General features: G+C 39.0%; 2 protein-coding genes across 4 annotated transcripts; one reads left to right on the forward strand and one right to left on the reverse strand.

Moving 5' to 3' along the window:
- Positions 1–7: 7 nt before the first annotated feature.
- chtf8 (CTF8, chromosome transmission fidelity factor 8 homolog (S. cerevisiae)) lies at positions 8–3,352 on the forward strand. Of its 3 annotated transcripts, none has more exons than XM_088613620.1 (4): positions 8–148; positions 1,105–1,163; positions 2,048–2,165; positions 2,701–3,352. In XM_088613620.1, the coding sequence occupies exons 2-4, from the start codon at positions 1,141–1,143 to the stop codon at positions 2,935–2,937; spliced, it is 378 nt and encodes a 125-aa protein (XP_088469746.1). In that variant the 5' UTR covers positions 8–148; positions 1,105–1,140; the 3' UTR covers positions 2,938–3,352. The 3 variants fall into 3 exon arrangements, with proteins under 3 accessions (XP_088469746.1, XP_088469747.1, XP_088469745.1); XM_088613621.1 differs by having other exon boundaries at positions 54–191; XM_088613619.1 differs by lacking the exons at positions 8–148; positions 1,105–1,163 and having other exon boundaries at positions 2,022–2,165.
- A 548-nt stretch (positions 3,353–3,900) lies between these two features.
- On the reverse strand, positions 3,901–19,185 carry has3 (hyaluronan synthase 3). Its single transcript, XM_088613618.1, has 4 exons — positions 19,060–19,185; positions 15,674–16,285; positions 12,097–12,198; positions 3,901–11,260 (listed from the first exon to the last, which is right to left on the reverse strand). Exons 2-4 carry the CDS (start codon positions 16,283–16,285, stop codon positions 10,331–10,333), a joined length of 1,644 nt encoding a protein of 547 aa, XP_088469744.1. The 5' UTR covers positions 19,060–19,185; the 3' UTR covers positions 3,901–10,330.
- Between the last annotated feature and the right edge of the window lie 5,912 nt (positions 19,186–25,097).

Here is a 25,097-nt window from a genome sequence, read left to right on the forward strand (position 1 = left end):
AACCAGCACCCCTCCCCTTCCGGCAACGTGGTTATAGCGAGCTGGCGGGAATTTAGGAATGTGACAGAAGACTGTTCCATGTGTCAGAAGAAAAGGCGAGCGGTCGCACAGAAACAGATATGGGCTCCAGTTGGACGAGTTGTTAGTGGTAATGCGTATAGATTAATATTCTATCTTGTATTGTACGTCAGGTACTGTAAATCCCATGAGTGGCAAATACTTTTTTTTAAATAAAAATAGTTTGTGAAATTGCATACGAATTTATTAAACGTGTTTTCGGGGAGCGAATCCAGCCGTCTTAAGATTTGAGCTGGGTCCTGTTTTTATCAGTGGCACCAGTGAGGTGAATTGAGTGAAGTGACAGTGAAAAACTGACCGAGCTCTATACGATGATATTAACCCGTGTTTGAAAGATGCAAAGCAATCTCTTGCTCCGTGTACGAGGTGTATTTCTAGAACAAATATAATATTTATTATTTCCTTTCTGCATTTTTTGTCTGTGTTTAAAACAAGCCTCAGAGAATAAAATTAATTCCTTTCGTTTGGTTTCGTTAATTATGAAATTTATCTTATTAAAAACACCTAAATCATGCTATTGTTTTGTAATGTGAACTCCCCTGGTGTCACCAGTGATCAATACTGGCTCCTGTGTGCACAATGTTCAGAGCCCTGGCCTTACTGTATAACTGGAAGGTTGTGGGTTCATATCCTTTACAGTACAGTATGTGTCACTGCTGTTGTTCTCTTGAGCTTCGCTGATCTGGAAAACAACATTTTTGATTATTTCATAATCACTGGTATTCAATTCTGTTTCTTTAATGTATCTTGTATTATTTACACATTTGTGAGGTGTCCCTTATAGTATCAATCTATTGGTGCTCTGGTTTGAGTGGGTGTCTGCCCTGTGATGGACTGGTGTCCCATCCAGGGTGTGTCCTGCCTTGTGCCCATTGCTTGCTGGGATAGGCTCTGCTCCCTTGAGGCTCTGTACTGGATAAAGTGGTTAGAAAATGGATGGATGCTCTTCATGCCTGCTGCGTTTCACTGAAAGGTAAATCATTAATGAGTTAAATTAATGGCCGTTTCTCTTTTTTATATTTTTAGAACACATTCTTCTAAGCCTCCGTGACACCTGTGAAAATGGTTCAGATCCTCATTTCAAGGTATAAATGGAAAAGTCTTATCTTGCACCCTGTACTTGCTCTGTATCCTAGGATCCTCCATTTTTAGTATTCCCACGTCTCTTAGCTTTCACTGTCTAAAATTATAGTATGGATGCAAAAGAAGTTTTTTAAACCAGACTGTGGCAAGATTGAGGTTAAGCACAAGGGCTCCCAACAAGTCCTTTCATAAAGTTCGTGACTTCAGGGCCGAAATGAAATCTCTGATGGGAGTTAGAAACCTTGCTGTTACTTTGGGAATAGTGGTATCATTTGAAGCTCATTAGGAACTAGGGTGTCTTTTTCCCTTCTTTGTAATACTGCTCTGTTAAGGCCTTGGCTCAGCCTGATTCTGAAAACAAATTGATGCATGTCTTTAATTAACCAGGATTATACTACTAAAGCCTTACTTACTGGGTTTATCTGCTAAAATACTGAACATGAATTCTGGAAATACTGAAGCCTAAGTGTGTTACTGGTCTAAAATAATATAATATAGCTTAAAAGGCATTATTCAGAATTGCCATATCACTTGGTTCCATTTCCTGCAAAGGCCTTAGCTTCATCTCTTGCAATCTAAGTAGGTACAGTTCCTCTATTAGCTCTATTTTCAAACCCCCCAAACTGATCAATAGTAAAGGCACACATACAAATCTGTTGTGGATTTGTTTGTTGATGAATGCAGGCATCCGGGGTGATGATCACATTATGATTGTAATAATCATCCCTACACTACAATTAAATCGTCTTTTTTTTTTTTGCCACGCTGCCATTTAACAGATGGAGTTCGGGATTTTTTTTCGGCAATATAAGCAGAGAAAGTAAGATGAATTTGTACACAAATGGCACGTGAAAGCTCTTATGATTAAAGTGTTTGTGTCTTGCAGTCCTGAGGGAGGCACACCCGGGGAGTGGATGCTGCTGGAACTGCAGGGAGAGATAGTATCTCGTCAGAACACTGGGCTGACTGGGAACCTAATGGGAGACCTGCATTATACTAAAGAGGTATGAATAAGAGACACGTACAGCGCTTACAGTGTTTACTAAACATTTATATAAGTAATAAATAGGCTTGATTTAATGTCATATAGCTAAGGAATTTAGTAAAACTAAATGCTATAATGGAATATCAGCATTTTATTGGTTCTGCTTGGAACTTTAAGACTGTGAATTTAAGACTGTAATTAAGAGGTACAAACAAGAGGAGGCTGTTGTCTTTGCTCTGCTCATTTGGTTCCTTGTAGTTTAAAGATTTTGTGACCCAATGCAGAAATTACCCAGAGATCCCAGGTAAGCACACCTCGGTGTGTTTCGGTAATGCTGGGCAGAATGCGCCATTTGCGGTTGTGCAGTTGTGTTGAGAATCGCTCACACAACCCTTTATATAAAGCAGGGCCTTTTTTACTTCTAAATGCATTCCTCATAATTACTGCTTGTAATTATTACTGCTGCTTAAACATTACTGAACTGGGACAGGGGCCATCTCCTGTGCTGCATTGCTTCCACAGTTTGTTAATCCCTTTCACCATTATTCGTACAGGGGGTTCCTGTGCTGATAATAGGACACCACATATTGTATGGGAAAATTGTGAAACTGGAGAAGCCCTTCGCTGTTCTTGTCAAACACTCCGGACTCCCAGAAGGCCCAGAAGAGGATGCCATGGAAACGAGCGAAGAGAGGCCTACAACGTACCAGGTTTCTGCGCTCATCAAGAAGAAACTGATCTTTAAAACCCGTCCCAAGCCAATTATCACCAACGTGCCAAAGAAAGTATAGCTCCCGTAAACTGGCATTCATTTTCACAGACCACTGGCTCTTGGCATTTGTTTCCTCAGATGTTCTGCTTCCCCTTGTTTAGGAGGTCAGATCTGATCATGCACCTCCTCAGTCTTTTGAAAACATGCACTTTAATGAAGGAGAACCCGCATTATTTAAGATTGAGCATTTTCTGTTGAGTAAATTTAAAAGGAATGTGTGAGGTTTTAAACTGTTCTTTCAGGGCAGCCATATGATCCTGTTTATATGTATTTCAGCCTTAAAGAAGCGTGATACAAACCTCCACACAAGTCAGGATATAAAAAAAATGTGATTCTGCATTTTTACAAAATTAGTACAGGTTCACATAAAAATATTGATTGATGTTGTGAAAATGATCCCCTCATTAAAACATCCCACAGTTGTGTTCAGAAAATCTGTTTCTTCTTTGCATGTTTTGTTGACATGGGTTAGTAAATACACAACAAAAGTGCAAAGGAAAATATTTCCTTATCTCTATAACCACAATAAATCTGAAATGTAAAAAAACACCTTACTCCTAATAATATATTAATGGAAAAAACCTTATATCAGTGGAAATCGGGTGTTCACAACACATAGCTAACCATGTTGAGAAACTCAAAAGGAATATGTACTGTATACTACACAGCAGTGCAGAGCACTGGTCGTTCCCACTGAAGAATTCAGCTCCATTCACAGTGATGAAGGGGCTGATTGTGTTCTGGTAAACACAGACTATTTCAACAAGATAACAAATATGGCCACATTTTTTTGTTTTTTAATAGTTTCACAGTAATGGTGGTTACAGGTCATAAGGCACCCTATAAGTCTGAGTTGGCAAACCCATGATAGTGTCAAAGGGACACATCAGACCTTAAAATGGTTTACAATAGGTAAAAATGCATCCTTATAGTGAACAGACTTGTCCATTTTACCTTTGAAACACTCGACAGACCATTAAGATAATTTCAGAGCTCTTTTATTGAAAAGCATTTCAATCCAAAAAATAAATACATACTTCAAAATAAAATGAATGTAAAAACTTTAAAAAACCCTTTATATGTATATGCATACACTGTAATGCCTCCCGCAAGACAGAAAAAAATATATCTTTAACATACAATACAACTACATTTACAAATCTCAAAGAAGTATTTTTTTTCCTCATTGTAGTCATACATGTCAATAATACACAAATGTTTTTAAATGATCTAATAGAAAAATATATTTATGTACACCTTTTTTTACATTGTCCTTATGTAAACCTCTAGCTTGACTTATGGTGGACCAGAGGTCTCTACCCTGATCCTTGAGTGCCACAATCTTGTTATTATACAGTAGGTCACCCTAAGTCACCTGTTATTTTAAGTGCCTGTTTTAGTAATTTGTCAATTAAGCACGTAATGGACCAATGTCCAATGGGTTCTTGGGAGCTGTAGGATATTCTGATTTTTGAACATATCACTTGTTGAAGTAATCAAAGTAGAACTGTTTCAGGCCTTTAGAAACTGATGATTTAAAGGCGACCTACAAAAGCCACTGGACTGGGTCTCCCAGGATCAGGGTTGGAGACCACCGTCTTAAGATGTCTTTGCCAGAAGTATTTTTCTTATTCTGTCACGCATCACAGTTCAGAAAGGCTACCTTCATCAATGCCTGAAGTTTCGAGAAGCATTTCACTGCTATTTGTTATTCTTTATAAAATTGTGATGAAAAATGTACAGCATATGGATAGTACATGGAGCACAAAAGAAGGCGCATCAGATCAGTGGGAGATGGACTGGACACAGGGCTCTCAGACTCTTACTCATGAATTTAAACATACAGTAATTGAATTGCTATTGAATGGCTTGTAAAACTTGCAGGACTCTTCAACGTGAAGGAATACTCATCCATCACTGTTGAAATAAAGTGCCATACTTTGTGTTCTTAATGTTCACCTGCCAATAACGTGGGTCAAAAACACAACCAATGCAGTGGTTCTGCATGAAGCTGCTTTTTGCTGATCTCACTTGTTTTATCTCAGTGTTTTTAACTTGGGCCTCAGGAAGGCAGGAAACAATAGGAAAAAGGAGATTCTGTTCCACCTCCGGCCACAAGGGAGTTTGTATTGGCTGTCTGTGTCTTCAGTAAGAGAAGCACTGGAATGAATGATTCAGGCTAGGAGGAGCTCAACTGTACACAAAGATCACAACTCTTCTTAATCATTAAACAAGGAGAAAACAATTCATGTGAATTTGTGAATACACTTCACTGGTAAGGAAGACATTGATTCTTCAATATACAGTCATTTCCTAGTACATCTACACACATCACCATGCTGGAGAGTTTCTTCCATTGGGCCAAACAGGTGTAAATTTCTGGATTTTCATCCGCTTCACTGTGAAGTGAAGGAAGGCCATGAAACCACTGAAAACAAAGCCTGTCTCATGCAGAAAGAGCTCAAGGAAACCAACACCTCATTTTATCACAAATACACCCGGACCCTTGTACAGCTGTGAGAGAAATGTGTGGATGTCCTGAATATGTGGTCTCAGCTGCAGGTGTAGAAATACACTCTTCAGTTTTAATAACATCACTGTCAGCCACAATACAAACAATTTACAAATGGATTTCTCTTAGAAGCCTTTTCTTCTAAATTGCGTTTTCCTGCTAAATACTTTTTTAAATGTTAAACTGCAAATTTATTAGAACACGCCAGTATCAGTTTTTAATTTCACTTTCTAACATTGTAACCAAAATCCCCGTAAATTGGCCAAAACAAAGATGATGGTTGATATTAATATACCACACATGCAAGATTAAAAATTCAAATGTCAGCAATTAATGCTTCTCATCTTCACAGAACAGACCAAATTATCCATCAGGATGAACACGACCACAAGGAAGTTTGCAATGCTCTGTGAATGAATTATTTTTCATTGGTTTACAAAGCTCAGCAAATTAAAACTCTTGTTTAATAGTTTTAATAGTTGAGTTGTTCTAATAAAATGTACACGATATTAAAATGTTCTGTTTTGTGGCCAGGTATTCTTTTGGCTATAAGAATGAAAAATTCCTACACATTTTTCATAGAAAATACTTCATCAATAATGTCCCCAAAACTGTGTGTATCATATTGAAAAAGCATTGAAAGAAACTGGATTTTAAAAAAAGAAACAATGACAGTGACTTTTATTCTGATCAAGGAACTCTCGATCCACAAAACTCAAATGCTCACTTATAGTCTGTCCAAAAATATGTAAGAGGAAATACAGCCTCATACCAAGAGTCATCATTTTGGATTACATCTTGTTTCATGTGAATTTGCTAGAATATATATATATAATTAAAAATTACTGAAGTACAGTTAATTGGTAAACTACAGTCCTAGATGCCTTACCAAGTACAGTCAAGTTTCACACTAGGTAAACCTGACATTTGAATGCAGGACACTAAGATTTAGCATTCTGCATATCATCCAAATCTTAAAGACAAAGGCAAACCATCTTCACGAAAACGACACTAGAATTTCTGAAGGATCAAAATAAGATGCAGATCAAAATAAGAAATCTAATTTCCTTTTATTACGAAATAGGTTCTGGGGGCCATAAGTAGCAAAGGTATCTCATAACTAGGAATCTACAGGGGCAGCAAGGTAAACGTAGAGAAATCAATGGCAAAATAGGGACATCACCATGCAAGTTCAACATACTGTAGTAAACTTCCATGAGAAGTAGCAACGCCAATGCTCAAATAAGCTACAGTAAGTAAAGGAATTAAGCGCAGTATGCACTCTTTAACGACGAAAGGCAAAAGCACGCTTTGTCCCGAGTTACTAAACCAGTGCTGGAGACACCGCAGATGGGTAACTTTAGCTGCAAAATCCAAGTAAATTGAGTACAGAGTTCACACAGGAAACAGAGCACCTGAAGGGCTCCGATTCAGCACCAGGCTGCGTGTGAGAAGATGAGCTTGTTTTCCCTTGTCAAACTGCCAAGGAGACACTTTTAAATGCATTTTGTTCCTATTTCAATATCTCTGTTTTAATCAGAAGTATTGAGGGATAGTTACGGCTTTTCCCTTTCGTGTAAAAAATAATGTCTAAACTAATCACTGAATTGTACTGTTACTGCTTAAGCCTTCTTCGCCTGCTCCTGGACAGGTGTTGTTATTCTTCAGGATGGAGACCAGCCGTCACCTTTTTCTCATGAAGGCGAGGATAAATTAACTCTGTCTGCTCTTTCATTTAAAAAAATCAAAAATGTAAAGAATGAAAGAAATATAAGTTTTACATATCGATATATACAAAAACACGCTGTATTTAAACATGAGTCGATCAATAGAGATCGACTGAGATACAATGTGGAAATTAACACTGTACAAATAAGACGACGTATACAAAATGAAATAAACATTTTAAAAATCCACTTCTTTCAAACTGTTTAAAATAAATTCACAATAGTTCAAACAAATATACAGACCACCGACAATGTTACAGGATGTCACTGCAATGACATTTGAATGCACGCTTTATTGTGAGTAGCAGTGAATTTTCTTTTTATAAAAAAATGGTTCTGAGAATTAAAACTAATGACATATTTTGAATTTTTCCCGTCCCCCTTCATAAAGCAATTGGCAATCCCAGGATAATATCCAATATGAAAGAGCACCAATAACTAGTAGAAAGAAAGAGCTTTAATATAAAATGTAATAAAACGAAACGCTGAAAATTCTACATAAGCCAAACATTTCAACGTTTCCATGAAAGGAGATATTTTAACTTATTGTAAACTCATCCCTTTCATTTTTACTAAACACTTGCGGGCAAACGTTTAATTTCCCGTACAATAACATTGCTATGGCGAAACGTGCTACAAAAAAAAGACTGTAGAAAGCAGTAAGGTGGGGTTTGCGCATCGGAAACAAAGCAGGCGAATTGAACAATTATGGTGAGGACGTATATAAAACGGAAGGGTTTTGCTCATGATGTCTGACATTTGAAGATACATGCAGGCTATTTCTAAACTTAGAGAACTCTAACTCTAAGAGAACTGTGGAGTGAAAGCTACGCATTAAAATTAGACGCACATACAAACGCAACCAGTGAAGACGAGGCACGCCAGAGGGCAGTATTCTCAATACGGGACGAGCACTATACTGGATGTACAGTAGGTGAAGAATTGCTAGCATCTTCAGTGTAACTGTTGACACGGAGGATGCTAGTGCCCTCCTGTCTGTATCGGCATTTTCCAGTTACAGGCTCATTTTGGGCCTATTGGTAATCATACTGTAGCTCATTCCATTGTTTCCTGCCCCATGACATTGAACTTTAGAAGCACCGTACAGAGGTCCTAATTATTGGATGTTGGTATATTGATATATATATATATTATTCGATACTGGCAGCTACCAGTCTCTCACTAGAAGAGAATGTCCATCGAGTTTAGTTTATTAAAAAATGAAAAGCGATTGAGATATACAGGGTTTCTGAATTGCCCCGCAAACAGATGCAATTGTAGAACTACAGTACCCTGCATTTTGCAAGTTAAAATGTATATAATGGCCTGGCGCATTGAGTAAAAAGTAGTGAAGCCTGGATTTAGACCTCACAGTGCTCAGGGAGGTTCAGAGGAGTGTAACATCTACTGTATTGGACATTTTGTTTACCACTGCCAGCTCTTCCTCCCAAGGCCTCTTCTCCATTACAAAAGCTGTAAGATTATATCAGGTACAACTATCCTGTCACCAGTGCTCTGAGCCACAACTAATCCAACTCTGAGTTGTGTTGAGAGGCTGTTTTATTGGATGACTAGCACCTCATGTGGGTTGCTAGCAGTTGTTTGTTTCTTCTTACATTGGTCTGATGTACTATATAGTTGCATAAAGCACCTTCAACATTCTAAATATCTAGTTTTGCCTTGACCACAGTGTGAGACTTTTGTACACAAGTACACAACCTAGCAAATAATTACCATCCTTAGACTGTTATTAATTAAGAGCTGGGTTTATGTTTTTTCATTCATGCTGTAGGAACCTACAGGCTTTAACAGTTTGAACTCCAAAGATATATAATACAGAGGCACATAAATTAACAATATAACAAACAACATTAAAAATAATGTCAAATCCCACTCCCAGTCAATCTGGACAGAGTATTAGTCCTCATACTGTCCGAAATGGAGTTTGAAATATCCCATTTAATTAAAGTCAATAACGCTTCAAAATATAATCATGTTCTTTGGTTGTTACGTGTATTTAAATAAAACAATAAATACAAAAAGGAAAAAAAATAAATAAAAAAGAAAAATACTTGAATAAAATTAAAGAAAGTCTGCTTTACAGCCACATTTCAAGTTGTTCACAGAGGCTCAGTTACTGAGGTACTGAAAGACGAGTTTTGTTCAAAGGAATAAATAGGAAGATATGCAAATAAAAATAAAAAATGAAGCACTGGGTGTGCTTTAGTAATAATTTCTCATGAAATTGAATTGGACTCTGAAAAGATTTTCCTTGGTAGTCATTCTGTGTTGGAGCTGTAGCTGGTGTATGTGTGAGGTCTTGTTACTGCAGGACATTGTCTCTACAAAGGACAGTGCTGAGAATCCTGAGTAGAAAGGAATGACCACTATTTACTGCCCTAATGATCCCCTTGTACCATCAAAGCACCAGGTACACAGAAGGAACATGAACTTGCTTGTGTTTAGGCATAAGGTTGAAATTGAAGTCTAAAACTAGTCTGCAACACTACAGTACATGTGGTATTTTTCTCTAAAAAAAACATTCAATATTGTTTACAGATTCTCAATTGTTCAGCCTCAATCAGAAACATCAACATGTTTTCTACAGCAACATGGAGAAAGCGGCACATTCACTAATTAAAAAAAAAAAGTTGCCCAAAAGAGGATATTCTCTGCCAGCTTTAAAATCTTGCTGGGCCTTGACAGCATCACCTATAACCAGAAGAAAACTACACTTTTTCAATAACAATGGATTGTCTGCTTCATGTTGATGTTACATAGTGCACCTGTCATACGCCTTGAGAGAGGTAACCTGATTTAGGCAGAAGATTAAAATATGTCTAGTTCATCTCATAAATGTAACAGTTGAAGTTAGAATCTAATCCAAGAATTCACTTGGACCCTATACACTGTGAAAACCAGTCATTTGCTTTTATTCTTGCAAAAAATTGCACCCTTCTAAGGTGTGCTGGCATTTGCTTAAAAAAATGCCACTGCCAGAAGGAATCCACTTTCGTGTATAGCACCATTTGTGTACACACGGACTGCTGCACAACTGATGTGAAAGGAATTAAGGCCACAAGAACTGCCCCTCAACCATATGTGCTTTAGAGTGAGTTCATCGCATCATCTGATCTCAGCAGGCCCCCCCAAGGAAATAGCACCGGTTGGGCTCATGCTTCAGCGTAGGGTAGGCTGTACTGCTCCTCCCTCTTGTTACAGCGCTTGGCCACAATGGCCAGGTATAGGACAAGGAGAATGATCCAGTAGCAGCCGTAAAGAATGGCCCCGGCAATAAGGAAAGCCTTCTCTGTCTCACTGAAAGGGTCTTGAGTCTCGCAGTAGATGGTGTAGCCCACCCCACCCAGCAGGATGGCGAACCATACAGTGACGGGGATGAGGCCGATGAAGTTGACCACGATCTTCCTCCGACCAGACGTGCCCCAGCCTGCCTTGTTAATGGTGGCGATGGCAAACATCTTGGCGGGCAGCAGACTGGACATATAGAGGAGGGAGTAGAGGGACATGAAGATCATGACCACATTGCCCCGCAGGAAGCAGGCGTAGGTAGCCTTGATCATGCCCACCAGCTGCACGGTCAGTAGGAAAAGCAGGATGTTCCAGACGCGGCCCCTGTAGAAGAGGTGGATTACGGTGGCGATCAGGAAGAAGGGGAAGAAGCCAGTGACCACTGACTCGTATGTCATCCACAGGTTGTGCTTGTGGAACCACAGGGCGTTGTAGAGCCACTCTCGGAAGTAGGACTTGCTCCAGCGTGTCTGCTGGTTCAGCCACCGCAGGTACTTGGTGGGCGTCTCGGTCTGGCACTTGGACCTGGCCGTGTATTTCGTCTTGTAGCCCAGGCTCAGGACCCGGTTGGTGAGGTGCCGGTCATCCCCAAAGCTACACTTGCTCCCCAGGAAGGTCTGGTGGTACCACTGCTCCAGGAACTGCTGAAGCAGGGTGTTTCGGTACATGCCTAAGGGCCCACTGATACACTGGACACAGCCAAAGTAAGACTGGCATGCGCGCTCCACGTTGAAGGCCATCCAGTAGCGCACACTGCTCAGAAAGGAGATCCAAGAGTCGTATTTGTTCAGGATCTGAGGTTAAGAAAAAGGGAGGCGTTCTTCAGTATTAGGTGGCCATTTGGATATATTCACGCAAATGAAGCAACTTCCAGAGATCTGTTTATGAAGGGCAGGAGTGACACTCCTGCATAAAAGTTATAAGTCTGCTAGATATTCATAAAAAAAACTGCCTTGTACCATTTAAGTGCCAGGAACTCCGAATGAAACTGAATTAATTTGTGTTGAGCCAAAATGAGACTTAAATAATTCTGCAACATTCTGTGCAGCATTTTTTCTAAAACATCCATTACATCACTTAAAGTATTGTGTTCTGGATTTAATGCAGTTTCTCAGCTGTTTTAATTCAATTAGAGAAACAGTAAACAAATAGGGGCAGGTTCTTGAATGTAAAAATTATTTTACCTGAAATAGAAATTCAGCCTTGATTGTATGCCTAACTTCAAAGACATTTTAGAGGGAAGTTCTGAAATGTGCTTAGAAAGCCTCATAGTGAACCACTGACATACCTGGAGCTCTAATAGGGGAAATCCAGTTGAGTATAAGGTTCCCTTCTTTACCAATGGTTCACCAAACTATCAATTTAATGGCTTCAAACTGGCTATGTAAAACCTACGAACTTGGAGAATACCAGTTAGAAAATATATTTTTGTTTTTTTTTTATGGTCAGTAGTATTCACTTTATGCAACATAATTCCCCAAGATAATCTTACTGTACTTCTTCTGGAAGGGGATAATCCTAAAGTCCTTAATGTAACCTTAAGGGTTTGTGTGTCACCTTACAATTTCAATGCACTGTTTAATTATCTGCAACAATCTCAGTTGAATCCTTGTATTAGCTTGTATTTTACCTGCACATCCCCTCCAACTCCCCCTACTTTTGGGTCTTCCTCCAGAATCTTCAGCATTTCCATGGTGCAGGCAGGGTCCAGGACTGTGTCTGAGTCGCATACCTTCACAAAAAGAGCAAGGGGAACAAAATTTGCATCTACAAATCATTTTGCAAACACACAGCATAATTGCCACATGGGCAAAGAAACCTCAGTTGCTCACAGTCTTTCTAATAGGAAGAGATGGGCATGTGCCCCCACCAGAGCTCAGATGAACCAGATCTCTTGCGAAGGAAAAGAGAAACAGAAAACTGATGGCAATGCTCATCTCCCAATAAATATCCTTCACTTACCCTTATAGCCTTAACAAGTGGCAAGGCTTGTGCCAAATTAATTTAGTTGAATTACATGATATTCAACAAGCACTTGCTCTGTTACTAAAGCAGATATTAACCCACACATATAATAGTGAAGAGAGGAATATGAAAAGTGAGCAGGAGAAAGCATTAAAGGCAAGAGTAATGTGTGCCACATGTCATAGGGAGTGATGGAGGGGAAAAAAGATCTGCTGCTGAATTGAATTGTAGAAGATACTATTTATAAATGCTGATCATTTGCATTGTTAAACAGCAATGTGATGCTGTTCATCATTACTTGTTATTTGAATATAGTACTACTATGTCATAATGTCTTAATGGAGAGATATGTGGTGTTAACCAGAAAAAGTAACAGCAAGGAAACACATGTAAGAGTAAATTAAGTCCCCATTTTTATGAGTCTTCAGATCCTCAGTTTAAATACTTGTCGCCATCTTATGCCATAGAGGCAGGTCCTCAGAGTGAGGGAGGATTTTAAAATTCCTTTCAGTCTAAAATAAAGAGAGTTTATACCATTAAGTATGTCATGCACATTTCCTGAACTTCTATAATTGGTGGAATATCTACCAGATGTCACTTTATTTTAATGTTTTTCTTTATTATATTTGAGATCTTTTTCAATATTTTTATGCATTTCAGTATAGTCTAGTATTCCAACCCCAGACTAGAACCTAACGAACATAACCTTACATTTAAATATGCTTGAGTCAAGTAAGAGCAGCTTGTAAATCTACTCCTTCTTTTTCCTTAGAGCTTGGGGAGTAACCAGATGATAGCTTTAAAGCAGTATTTGCACTAAATATAGACATAAACAATTATTAGTTTAACCAGGGATGTCTGGTTTCCATATATATTTTTATTTATATTTCATAAAGAGTTTTTATTTAAAAATAATCTATTTTTTGCAACAGGAATTTGAAACAAGGAAACTATTCATCAGAGATTGTAGTGTTACTGAAAATAAAATATTAATCTTAATTTTATTTCATAGATTGGTCCCTTATTCACAGGTGCTGAACAGCTGTGTATGCGGGCTTGTCTCTCATCCTAATTATATTATACATGTACAGCTCTTAACCTTAATATCAATACTCCTTTCATGTTTTTCACCTGCTTGGAAAATATGCTCCCATATTTGTGTTATCTTGTGTCTGGAAATGACAGTGAGTTAGCACTGAGTTAACTCAGTGGTGTTATTGTTCTTCATTCTCTGATACCAGCATGAGTTCAAGAGCTCTTTAAGAGTTCAAGCATTTTAAGAACAATATCTGGCCTCTAAGTACCAGGAACATGCTGAAAAGGACTTGGCGCACACAAGATCTGGAAATATCTACAGCATCCCAGTCCTATCATGTTCTCCTAGCAAAGTAGCCTCTAACTGAGGTTCTGATAAGTATTGTGCTGTGTGAGACTGAACGACACATTCCACCCATTTACAACAGGACTGAGATCTGAGGATTGTTTAGGCCAGGTGATAAAAGTAACACAGTCAGTCTTATGTGTCTCATTTCAACCAACTATGTCTGTTCATCTCATAAGAGGTTCCTAGTCTTTAAGCTTGTGAGCATATTGAATTCCATGTAAAATTTCTGCATTGTTACCTGCACTATATACACATTTGCAAAGCACTAGAAAACAAAAGCATACAACTTGATCAGATTTGAGAGCCCCCCGTATTGCAACTTCCAGTGGTCCTGTCAGCACTAGAAGTGACTTACTAATATTTAGGGTTTTGGAAGCTTTCAACAAGTTACAATGAGGCTGTGATGAAAAGTCATGTGTTGAGAGTAGACTGGTATTTTAATATGTGCAGGTGTGCGTTGTGTCCCCATTTCTGAACATGGAGAAAGGACAGCTATTTATAGGAATTCTGATATTCAACAATCATCTAAATTATTGGCCATTGGACAAAAACAAATTGCCCTTCGTGATCCTCATATAAATCATAATCAGTAGGCTATTTAATTAATATGCGTCATGTATATTCACAATTTATTGCAATTTCCTTGCAAAAGAAATCCTATTGGCAACCCTAGCGAGGGTTTGATAAAAACACCAAGTGTAGACAGTCAGGCTTCATCAATGGAAATGTAGCTCAATTGTCACTATTGCGGCGTTTTCCACTCTTTTGTCCACACCTGGGAAACCATCATTGATAACCTATGACACAGCAATGTTCCCCTCTTACTGCCAGGATTGGAGTTCATTCAGCAGGTTCCTCTGAGTGGAACTTTTCAGGGGGAAAAGAAAGGCTTGTGGGCTTACTCATCATGCTTACACTGTTTAGTGGCACACAAAAAGCATGAATACAAATCTGGTCTGGTTCCAGGTGAAAAGAACAGTATGAAGAGTAGAGTGTGAGAAAGGGAGAGGAATTGAATTGAATCACAATATACTGTACACAATACACCCTTCATTATGTTCAAACAGGAGTTGAAAACTCAAACTTTTGATGCATTCCTCACAGTGCATACAATAGTCACACTTATAAGAGACAGGGCATTTTCTAGTGAAAGTCTCTTCATACATTGGTGTAAAGCACTGTTCAGTAATTTTCTGTTGCAATCACTCATTCATTCAATTCATTCATTCAATTCATTCATTCATTCATTCAAACTTTACCCAAAACCTCAGAGGATTCTTCATCAATTTGGTACGTAGGACCTGGGTGTACAATTATGTGCTACAGCAGCTCATCTGTTCTTAACAATTGAGAAACTTAAAAGCTTTCAATAGGCTCTAATGGTAGATATACAGTATTCAACACAGAGGGAACTGTCTGAACATCGATGAGTGGGACCAAGCTAAAGACATACCTGCCAGTCTTTGGGTGCTGGTGAAATAGTGGTCATTAGTATATATTCTGGAATACATCTACTGTACATTGTTTCAAATGAAAATATTTGTATAAATCGCAGATGTGTGAATAAACCAGCTAAGATGTCCAATATTTTTCTTGAAGGGACGTTTATAAAAATAAAATCGTCCAGAATGTCTCTCTTGACTCTGTCTGTTTAAAAGCATGCTAATGTCTTAGAACATGTACACATGATAATTAGTGACAATGAGCCTTGAGGAGCAATACCAGTAGAGGGCATACTCTGCTTTCCAAGACTATGAATCAAGCACCTTGATCTTAAACAATCTCCATGAGATTGGTTTCATTAAAATGTTGATTGATCACCCCTGAATCCTGCCCCCAAAGGGTGGTCCGTGCTCACCTGCATATAGTCCACGCTGTCCCCCAGGGCTCTGAAGGCTGTGTACATGACTTCCCTTTTCCCTCCCCATTTCTGCATGATGCAGGTGTAGCAGGAGCTCCTCATCAGCTCCGTCACCCGCCTGGCGCCTTCCTCCCTCGTGCCCTTCATCTCCTCACTGTGGTAGTTCCCCTTCCACACGTAGGTGCCCGTCTGCTCGGAGCCCATGACCTCGTTGAAGATCTCCATCATGTAGGCGTCCTCCGGCTTGTTCCCGTCGACGACCATGACCACCCTGAGGCTGGGGAAGGAGATCCTCTTGATGGAACGCAGGCACTTCTTCAGGTAGTCAGGGTCCTCCTGGAAGGCGGCGATGCACAAAGCCACGGTCTTGTTCAGGTTCTCTGGCTTGGCCTCCTTCCTCATCTGCCGGTGCTCCAGGAAGGCGAACAGGCTCTGGAAGAACAGGTGGAGGGCCAGAATGGCTCCGTACAACCCGAAGGAGAGGTAGTGCTGTTCAGTGTGGATGAACTGGTAGCCGGTGATGTAGGCTGTCAGGATTCCCAGCAGCACAATTAAGGCAAAGAGGGTTGTGCCAATGACCCTCAGCACTGTGGAGCATTTGGATGACATCTGAAGAGGAAAAAAACAACAAGCAGGAGTAGCTTTAGCAAAGCTTCACTCTCAAAGATCGGGCTAGCCACCAAAACATCAGCTGTCATAAGGAAAACACTTTAAGAGCATACGGACACTTACCACCAGATTCCTCAATAGCTTCTATCCACAAGCAGTGCGATTGGCGAACACACTTGGCCATGCCCCTCGGACCACACCTACACCATCTACCCCACTGTGATTTTATTTATTTATTGTGCATCTGCAATCAGGTTTACATGTCTGCATTGCTTACATTCTAAATGTTTACTTGTACATTGTCTACTGTTTGTTTGTATATTGTCTTGATGCACTGTCTGCACTTTGTGTTCTTACACTTGTTTTAACAATCGAAAGACTTTCTGTAAGTAAGAATTCCATTGTACCAGTAAATGTACCGGTTACATATGGCAATAAAGTTCAAGTTAAATATTAATACTTGCATATTTCTACTTTTGCTTTTATTTTGTTTTCAACATGTAAAGCTATGTCTGTCTCCAGGACTGAATTTAGGTTTTCTTACTCAAGCAGCACAAAATGCTCCTATTCTTACTCTTTGGGGAGATTTCCTCTTGCGATATGGTACTCTGTTGACCCTACTGCGAGATGAGAACATTGAAATAGATTGAGATGAGCTCTTGAGATAGTAGCACTTGCAGTATATATTTAGAGTAGAAAATGAAAATCCATTTGTTAGAAGTTGCCAAGTAGGATACAATACCTTTTAAGTGAGGCTTAATACATAAATGTATATGGTGAAACTGGTATATAGGCATTAGCATTTAACTTTTTCAATATAGAGTATGAAAAGTCTTGAGTTAATGAAAACATACCATATGCTGGGTGTGTACTGCAAAGAAAGTGACATACTACGCACAAGAGCTTTTCTACATATCTGCTCTGATGGGAAGAAGTAACACTCTTTGGGCTATGGACAGCTGTACCTTAATCATGACATTTTGCTAACATATCTGATATTGATCATTTTCTATTACCAATAAAAAGGCCAAAGTATCTCTGTCTCGTATTCTACCAGATGACACCAGATGAATAATTGTATCTATTCATTTCAATATAGGCAGATTCCCTAGCATTCACCTGCCAAACGACACTTCATCATGACTACGTCAAAGAGTCCACAGCCACTCGTCGTAAACTAATGTTTTTACGGTTTAAGCTGGCAGGTTGCAACATGGTTTGTAACGTAACCCATTTTCCGATTTAAAAGGCCTCATTTCTCGAAGAGCTGCATTTAAAATCCCCTTGTAGAATAGGCACTGTAATTACACATTTCTCTTGTTTACATTCTCCTCTGCTACAGTACCTCTACAAGAGCGCTGTACTCTCATCTCTCATTACTTTGCCCATGTGTGGCCTGACTTGTCTACACAAAAGATCTGCAACAGTGACAAATGAAGTGATTGCAGAGAACAGTGGAAGGAGGAGGTGAGAAAATGTCCCATTAAAGTAGTAATAATTTAATTATTTCCATTCTCTTTTTTAATAGAAAGAGAAACAGTTTTGCCAGTTTAATGATTTTAATTAAAGGCACAGGGTGGCTTGGCTCAAAGTCAGCAAACTGGGGAGCTGGGATTGGAAACAATATCAGTCATTCATTCATTAAATTACCTCCCAGAGTAGCAGAATAAAGACGGGCTTCATTCAGAGTAATAATATCATAATGTTGATTTGGTCATGGAGGAGTCCCTGTGCAACGATTGAAAGAAACAGATATGTTAAGTTGTGTGCATTGTTCACAAGCAGAATACAAACTCAAACCAGCTCTTGTCCTGGGAGGCCAGTGTGTCATTTTACAAGTGCTACTGGTGTGTCTCTCCAAACTCAGTATGACCAGTAAGATCCAGAGACATTTGTTAAGCTCGTAGGCCAGACACGGTATCAACATGCATAACCGGCGTCTTATTTCACTGAATCACAAAGCACAGCAATGTCTCATGTGGCAATTCATGTCATGTAAACAAGAAATCATGCTAACACGGCCAGCTAGAGGCTGATAAGTTCTGGGCTCCTCACATCCAGAACTTCCATTGAGCATGGATGTAGAGTAGAAAGCCACTAAACTAGATGATGGTGAAATTTATGACTATTATTAATGTTATTTTTGCAAGTACTAGTAACTGTTTGTAAGAGTATCTGTAGCTGTAGTGTCTTTAAAATCTCTTCTGGTTCCTCAATGCCCCCTTTTCAATATGCCCCTGGATACTGACTACCATAACCTTCACCATTATTACTTTGATTTGTAAGTGTCCTAGAAAATTAGATTACTAATTATTTATAAGTATTTCTAGTCCATTTTAATACGTTTTTAGTATGTAGAAACATGTACAACTGGAAATGATCATTTATATAAATTACTTCAATGGCATTTTTTAATTTGAGCAGTTCTGAGTTGTAATATGGCATCTATTAATTCAAGTCTAATTCACAACCTAAAATTAGTAGCAGACTTCCCTTTATCCTGAAAGAGGTCCCTAGCTGTTACTAGCTTGGAAAGGGGGTAATTGAGAGAAATCCTGAAATAAAATCTAATTTAAATGGTATTACATTTTCTCTCTCTTCACTTGAAAAAAGATAGGAAGAGAGTTGATCTGTGGGACACATAAATATTAACATTACAAGACCTTCACAGCATTTAGATTTTTCTACTTGACTCCTCAGGAAAATATGACTATGTATAGTAAAAAAATATGATAACAGCTTAAAATAAGAGCGATGAAGGTCAAAGCACTTACTGTTGTGACTGGGACACAGACCGGAGGCTTCAGTCCATTGGCAGAACGATAGCCCTCTAATCTCAGGCGTAATTAGGCTCCTGTTATGTGAGGCTGTTGAGACTGAATGAGCTTCTGAGTTCTGGGAAAGTTAGTTTTAAACCTCCTCCTCTGCTGATGAGAGAGGGGGAGGAATGGGAAAAGGTGAGAGAGGGGGAGGAACCAGGTGCCGACATTCCTGCAGGAGGAGAAGACCAGGGCCACGAGAGAAAGAGCTTCTGGTTCCGTTTTATTCATCTTTCCTTTAAAGGACTTTACCATCTAGCCGTACTAAACTGTTAATTAAATAAACATGAAAGTGTTCTGTACCTGTTGGGCCAGTTGTATGGGTGGAAAGTTTTGGCTGATTTAATGGAAGACCTTCTAGTAATCTGAGTCTGTTCTGGATCTTTTCCACCTCTTCTTTTACAAAATGGATAACAGACCAATTCCCTCTTTACTGACCCTCCCTGGCTTTTGTACTACCACGATAACACATGCCAAATACCGGACAGAGACTTGGGAGTGTAATAACAGAGAAAGGAAAGGTGACAACAGATAACCGTCTCCCAACCTGACGAGCAGCCAATCCTACAGATCAGATTTTTTTTTCTTCCATACAGATATCTTAAACATTACTCCTTAGAAAACCACTTGAATAGAAGAGGATCTTCTTTTAAACAGAAAGAGAAAAAACAATATATAGGCTATAACTATAACTATAGCCTGCAGAGATAACATGCAGAAGATGAAGTCAAGCTAGTTTTAAGCAGTGTTTGAGTTAATTGCAGCTATTAAAGGATTGAGTGGCTAAAGAGGATTTATTTTCCAATAGCTTTAGAAAAAGTGTCTCTACACAGGGATCTTTTCCCTCCTCTGTGGACAGGATTTCCTAATTTCAGAAGTGAAAATGCCTGTCGGTGCTTTAATAATCAACCTGCATTTACAGCTTTCTCTACAATGTGGGAGTTCAGTATTTAAACCACATGCTATTGATATTATCATGTATGTGAAAATTGTAGCTCGAAATATACCACACAATATTTGATCCCTAAAGATTGTTCAATCAGAAGGTAAACTCTCAAGATGAAACTTCAGGTTCCTAAGTGGCACAATTCATTTTCTGGGAACACATTCAAATGCTATTTCTGGATTAACAGCTGTAAAGCATTTACTCAACTGCACATGCCAGCTTAAAACTTATATTGGATCTAAAATAAATTACTGTATACGCTAAGGAATCACTCATCAATCATGGCTTAACACAGAAGAGATTTCATTTTAATGTGAAGTGTGATCATTGCCTTACAGTTAAAAAAGCATCTGAAAAAAGTCAAGACTGTACCAGCACAGGGTTGAAAAGCTGCTCAGTTTTAATTTCAGATTTCAAGTCAGAAAGGATAAATGCATGATTTATTCATAATGGATTCCATTTTTTTTAAATTAAAACATTAATTTAAATCAGCACCAATACAGGATTTCAAACACGTTCATTTACAGCAGAATATAATCTCATTTGCATTCCAGGATGTGGATACAATTTTAAACTTGGAAATTAGTGGCGTTTTTCCAGATTTAATCCAGAGTAAAAAACCCAAACAAAATAACTGTATGAACTGTATGAAAACAACATTTAAGTGATAATCACTAACAACATTTGAGTGTGATTGAGTCAATTCTGGAAGAGTATAGGTGAAAGAAGGCTAAAATGGGTTTCAATTATACAGTCTGCAGGACCGACTTTCTTACAGGATCAATTACAATGAGTATGAAGATGAAACATTTTTTTAATTAAATGTTTGTTCTTATGGACTATTATTTCAATTATATATGGAGAAAATATAAATCCATGGACAATATTGTTTTGAAAGCAATTATTTCATTACTAAGCTTATCCTTTTAAGTCCTGGAGAATTATATGATGTGTAACAGCGCTCAGTGTGTTGTGTTTTACAGGAAAATTCAAAATGTCTGCATTGGGAAATGTTGTTTTTTTTTTGGTGTACCTGGTCATGTATTGCTGAGACAGATGTGACAGATGTGAGTCCGAGGTCTCAAACACATGCAATGTAACAGGTCTTACAGAAGCTTGAGACCACCAGGGTGACATACAGTATCCCAATAGCAGTGAATTCTCCTGTAATAAGAGGCCAGACCTTCAGTATTTACTACTTATAAAAATGACTCAGGTGTTTATTACATTATTTTAATCTTCTAGACAATGTGGTGAAGCAATTAAAAAGGCAAAATGGTAGGATATGTAGTTAAAAACATAGAATTTAAATCAAGGAATGTTATGTTAAAAGTGGATAATGCAGTAGTAAGGTCTCATTTAGAATATTGTGCAGAATTTTGTTTACCACTTTATAGAAAAATATTGCTGCTCTGAAATGGAACCAGATACAGTATATTCCACAGCTTACAATAAGGGAAAGTCCAACACTGACGGACTGAAAGAACTTAACTTTTTAGTCTTCAATAGTGAAGTCTACGTAGACCTTTAGCAAGAATTTAAAGTCTGAATAACCCATCAGATTACCTCAGAATGAATAGTGAAACATGAACCAGAGGGCACAAGTGGAAATTTCCACAAGTGAAAATGAGTTGGAAGTGTATTTAAAACCCAGCTAATCCAATACAAGCCACAGATGAAACAGAAGACCAAATCTAGTGTTTGGTCATATGTGCTACATTAGCATACATATTGGAACATGTACATGTGTGTTCAGAGCTCAGTTTATGTCTTAATGCCATATGCAATACCAACAAGAAACCTTTAGCAAAAATAGATTGGAGAAGGTCCCAGTATCATAGCCAAACACATTACAAGATGTTAAATCTTCTTTCCCGTCTGCTTAATTGTCCCAAAGTTGCTGTCCAGCCCTGATCTGGCTCAAATGACTGTTGCATTTCAGCACTGTGCTTCAGGTTTAAGATCATTAGTTCAAAGGTCAGAATGCTTTATGAGCCCTGGTAGTAATGAGACCTCTGTATAAAAGTCTCCTGTTTTGGTTCTCAAGAACTGCAGGGACATTCATTCCAGGCAAGATCCCAGTTACTTTTAGTTTTGAGCAGCAGGGACATTGAGGGAGACTCAATACTGAACACAAGTTTAAAATCCTCAGCACTACTGATAAAGTAACCCTGGGATTCTGCTACGCTACTAGCAACCAGTTGGGGAAGGTATGTTTTTAATTATGCAAGAGTCTTGGTTAAGTTTAAAACTTTTAAAAGGACATATAAAAGGAGATCTTCTTGAACAAAGCCTTATACAATATATCTGATACAGAGTTGTTGCAGTTGCTGGGTGTTATTACTTTTGTCCAGCAGAGGGCTCTCTGGCTGCAATGCTTTTGCACAGCCAGATAACCAATTTATCCTGCAGCAGCTGCAGACATTGTATTCTTCCCAGCTTCATTCACAAAAATTGGCTCAAGTGAACAACTGCCGTCCAGGTACACGTTACACCGCTTGAGTGGCATCTGAACTGTTTTAAAACAGCAGTTGTTTCTAAAATTCAAATAAATCTCTTACAGAGTAGTGAATGAAAAAAAAAAGAATAAACACCTCTTATCTGGTAGGAAGCCCTTGAGGCAAACAAAAGAACTTACATGTGAGCACTGACAGAACAGACATCACTAAAAAATAATAAGAAAACAAATTCACTTTCTTAAAGAAGGTTAAACACTCATACACTGATATTGCACTAACATGCAAAATGTTAAATGTAATAAAACATTCCAGAAAATGCGTACAAGAGTAATAACAAAATATTCCTTAAAACCTATTACCAAATATAAGAAAAAAAATCCTTGAAGCTTTGGGGGCTTCACTTTAACAAACCTGTGCCTTTTTGCTTTACTTCAGCATAGTATCCTATTAATCATAACACTTAGAAGCTGTTCTGTTTGTATTGTGACTCATTTTAACAGCGAGTCACATGAAGACATATTGCCATTCATTGCAAGCTGTTGCAACTTGCAGCAAAGTTATGCGTTGCTTCCTTGAGCTACACGGCTGCTCTTTTGTGATTTCCTTCATCACTTTACTTAACACGCCTCTTAAGACACATGGCTACACATGCACCTCTTACAGTGCTCTGCCAAAAAACTGCAATGGCAGATTTACAAGGGATTCCCATTTCGGAAACTGTCCTTACCTTCCAAATGCACGACAATACCTCCGGTGTTCCCCCCTGCAGAAGGCTCCCCTTCGACTTCCCAGGGATGCAGTTGCGGTTTCAATTTGCACTTGTTCGGCTTACAGAAATCTCCTTGTTTCACAGGGAGTAGCATTAGCCATTCAGGCTACATTTCTTTCTTTTGGAGATTTTTTCAGAACCCTCATCCAAGTGCACCCCAGTACCACTAGGGGGAGGTGGAGGGGGGTACAGAGCAAAACCAGACCCAGGGCATTGACTCAATCTTTAAGCAAAAACGAGCAAAAACAAATTCAGCACCGGGATTGCCTTGCAGCATGCCTGCGAGTGATCCATCCTTCTGAAACATCCCGGTTGAGCCAGCCCAGCAGGATGCAAACGGGACTGAGGTACTGTATGAGAAAGCTTTTATTTCAAGCAGCAGCCTAGGCTGCTGCTGCAGCAACACACTGCATCTCTTTTGTAGCACCAGAAGGGAAAAAACAGTCCAGTTTGCTGGAGCACCGAAGCCACTGATTTTCACATCAATTCACCAAATTACCCAGCGCGTCCTCCTCCTAAAGACATAAAAGGTAAAATAGGATCCTGGCTTGAGGATCTGAAGGCACTAGTTTGTCCGTGAGGGATGAAGGAGAGAGAGAGAGAGAAAAGACCGCCAACTCTTTCATTATTATTTGAAATCCAGTCCAGAAGCCTTTGTCCAAAGTTCCCTCATTGTTCCCTTCGCTCCATCACTACATCACAGCAATAAATCCCCATAATTCAGTTCATACAAAGTGCCTAAGTCATCTTTATTCTTTTTTTTTCTTCAGCAGAAATGGAAGGATGCAGCTGCCCGCTCTCCTGCTACAACACAGAAACTGCAGCACATGGCAGGATGATAATTAAAGTAACAGCTCCAGCTTTGGAAGACGGGATCAGTGATTCGTCGTATTAATCCTGCCAAGAGCAGCATCCTTTAACATCAGAAGGACATGGGAGTCCCCAAGGTTATTCAGTGTCTGCCTGTACCTCCACTTATTCAGCGGGAGATGTAGGAACTCCACTGCTCTGAACTTTAAAGGGAAATTGCCAGGGACTGCAGCTATAAAAGGCTCTTGACATTACCTGCTGTTGCCTCTCTTGTTCTGCCTCACAGGGTTCTGGGATGGAACGCAGAGCAGACATTAGCCACTACGAGCAAGCGAACAACAGAATGTTCATTCAGCACAATAAAGACGTACTGAAAATAATCAAATAGAAAAAAAATACTTTATCACCACAAGCCATCAGAGCAAGATTTCCACTGTACGTGCATGTTACCTTATTTTGAATAAATCTGTATAAACATGGAATTAAAAGGCTAATAAAATATTATTTTTCTTCAATAATAATTTTGGGATTTGAATTCCCAAACCCAAGGATATTTCACATAGTGATGAAGCAGAAAAAGAGAAAAAAATAAGTCAATAAAATGAAACAAGAATGTGGAGGACACACTGTAAGAGAATGAGTTTTAAGTTGAGATTTAAGAAGAGTAGTGGACATACTGCACCTTACTGAGAAGAGTGTCAGGGAGGGAGGCCATAAAGTGATATAGAAATGACCTAATGTGGCCAATGATGTCAAAAAGGTCTTAATCAAAATTTACATGTGGGGCTCAAAAGACAGGAGAGGGTTGAATGCGACTTCGAAGGTCTTGAATACCCATGACACCCGAATGGAGAAGCCGTCCACCATTACTGTGAAGCTCCCCAGCTCTTCAAGCTAACACCTGCTGCCCACCAAGAGCTTCAAGCTTGTACAACCTGAAAGAACGCCAACTGAACTGGGTGCACGTGCCGCATGGCAGGTGGACTCCCATGTGCCTGAACTGTAAGCT

This window comes from Lepisosteus platostomus, chromosome 20, assembly GCF_059453375.1.
Source record: "Lepisosteus platostomus isolate fLepPlt1 chromosome 20, fLepPlt1.hap1, whole genome shotgun sequence".
In the NCBI taxonomy this organism is placed as follows: Eukaryota; Metazoa; Chordata; class Actinopteri; order Semionotiformes; family Lepisosteidae; genus Lepisosteus; species Lepisosteus platostomus.

Excerpts from the sequence above, each read along its gene's own strand:
- has3 (XM_088613618.1), bottom strand. The coding sequence starts at position 16,285 with ATGTCATCCAAATGCTCCACAGTGCTGAGGGTCATTGGCACAACCCTC. Across the intron at positions 12,199-15,673 it reads ACAGCGTGGACTATATGCAG|GTATGCGACTCAGACACAGT; the intron begins GTGAGCACGGAC and ends CTTTTTGTGAAG. Across the intron at positions 11,261-12,096 it reads GAGTTGGAGGGGATGTGCAG|ATCCTGAACAAATACGACTC; the intron begins GTAAAATACAAG and ends TCTTAACCTCAG.
- chtf8 (XM_088613619.1), top strand. The coding sequence starts at position 2,022 with ATGATTAAAGTGTTTGTGTCTTGCAGTCCTGAGGGAGGCACACCCGGG. Across the intron at positions 2,166-2,700 it reads ACCTGCATTATACTAAAGAG|GGGGTTCCTGTGCTGATAAT; the intron begins GTATGAATAAGA and ends TTATTCGTACAG.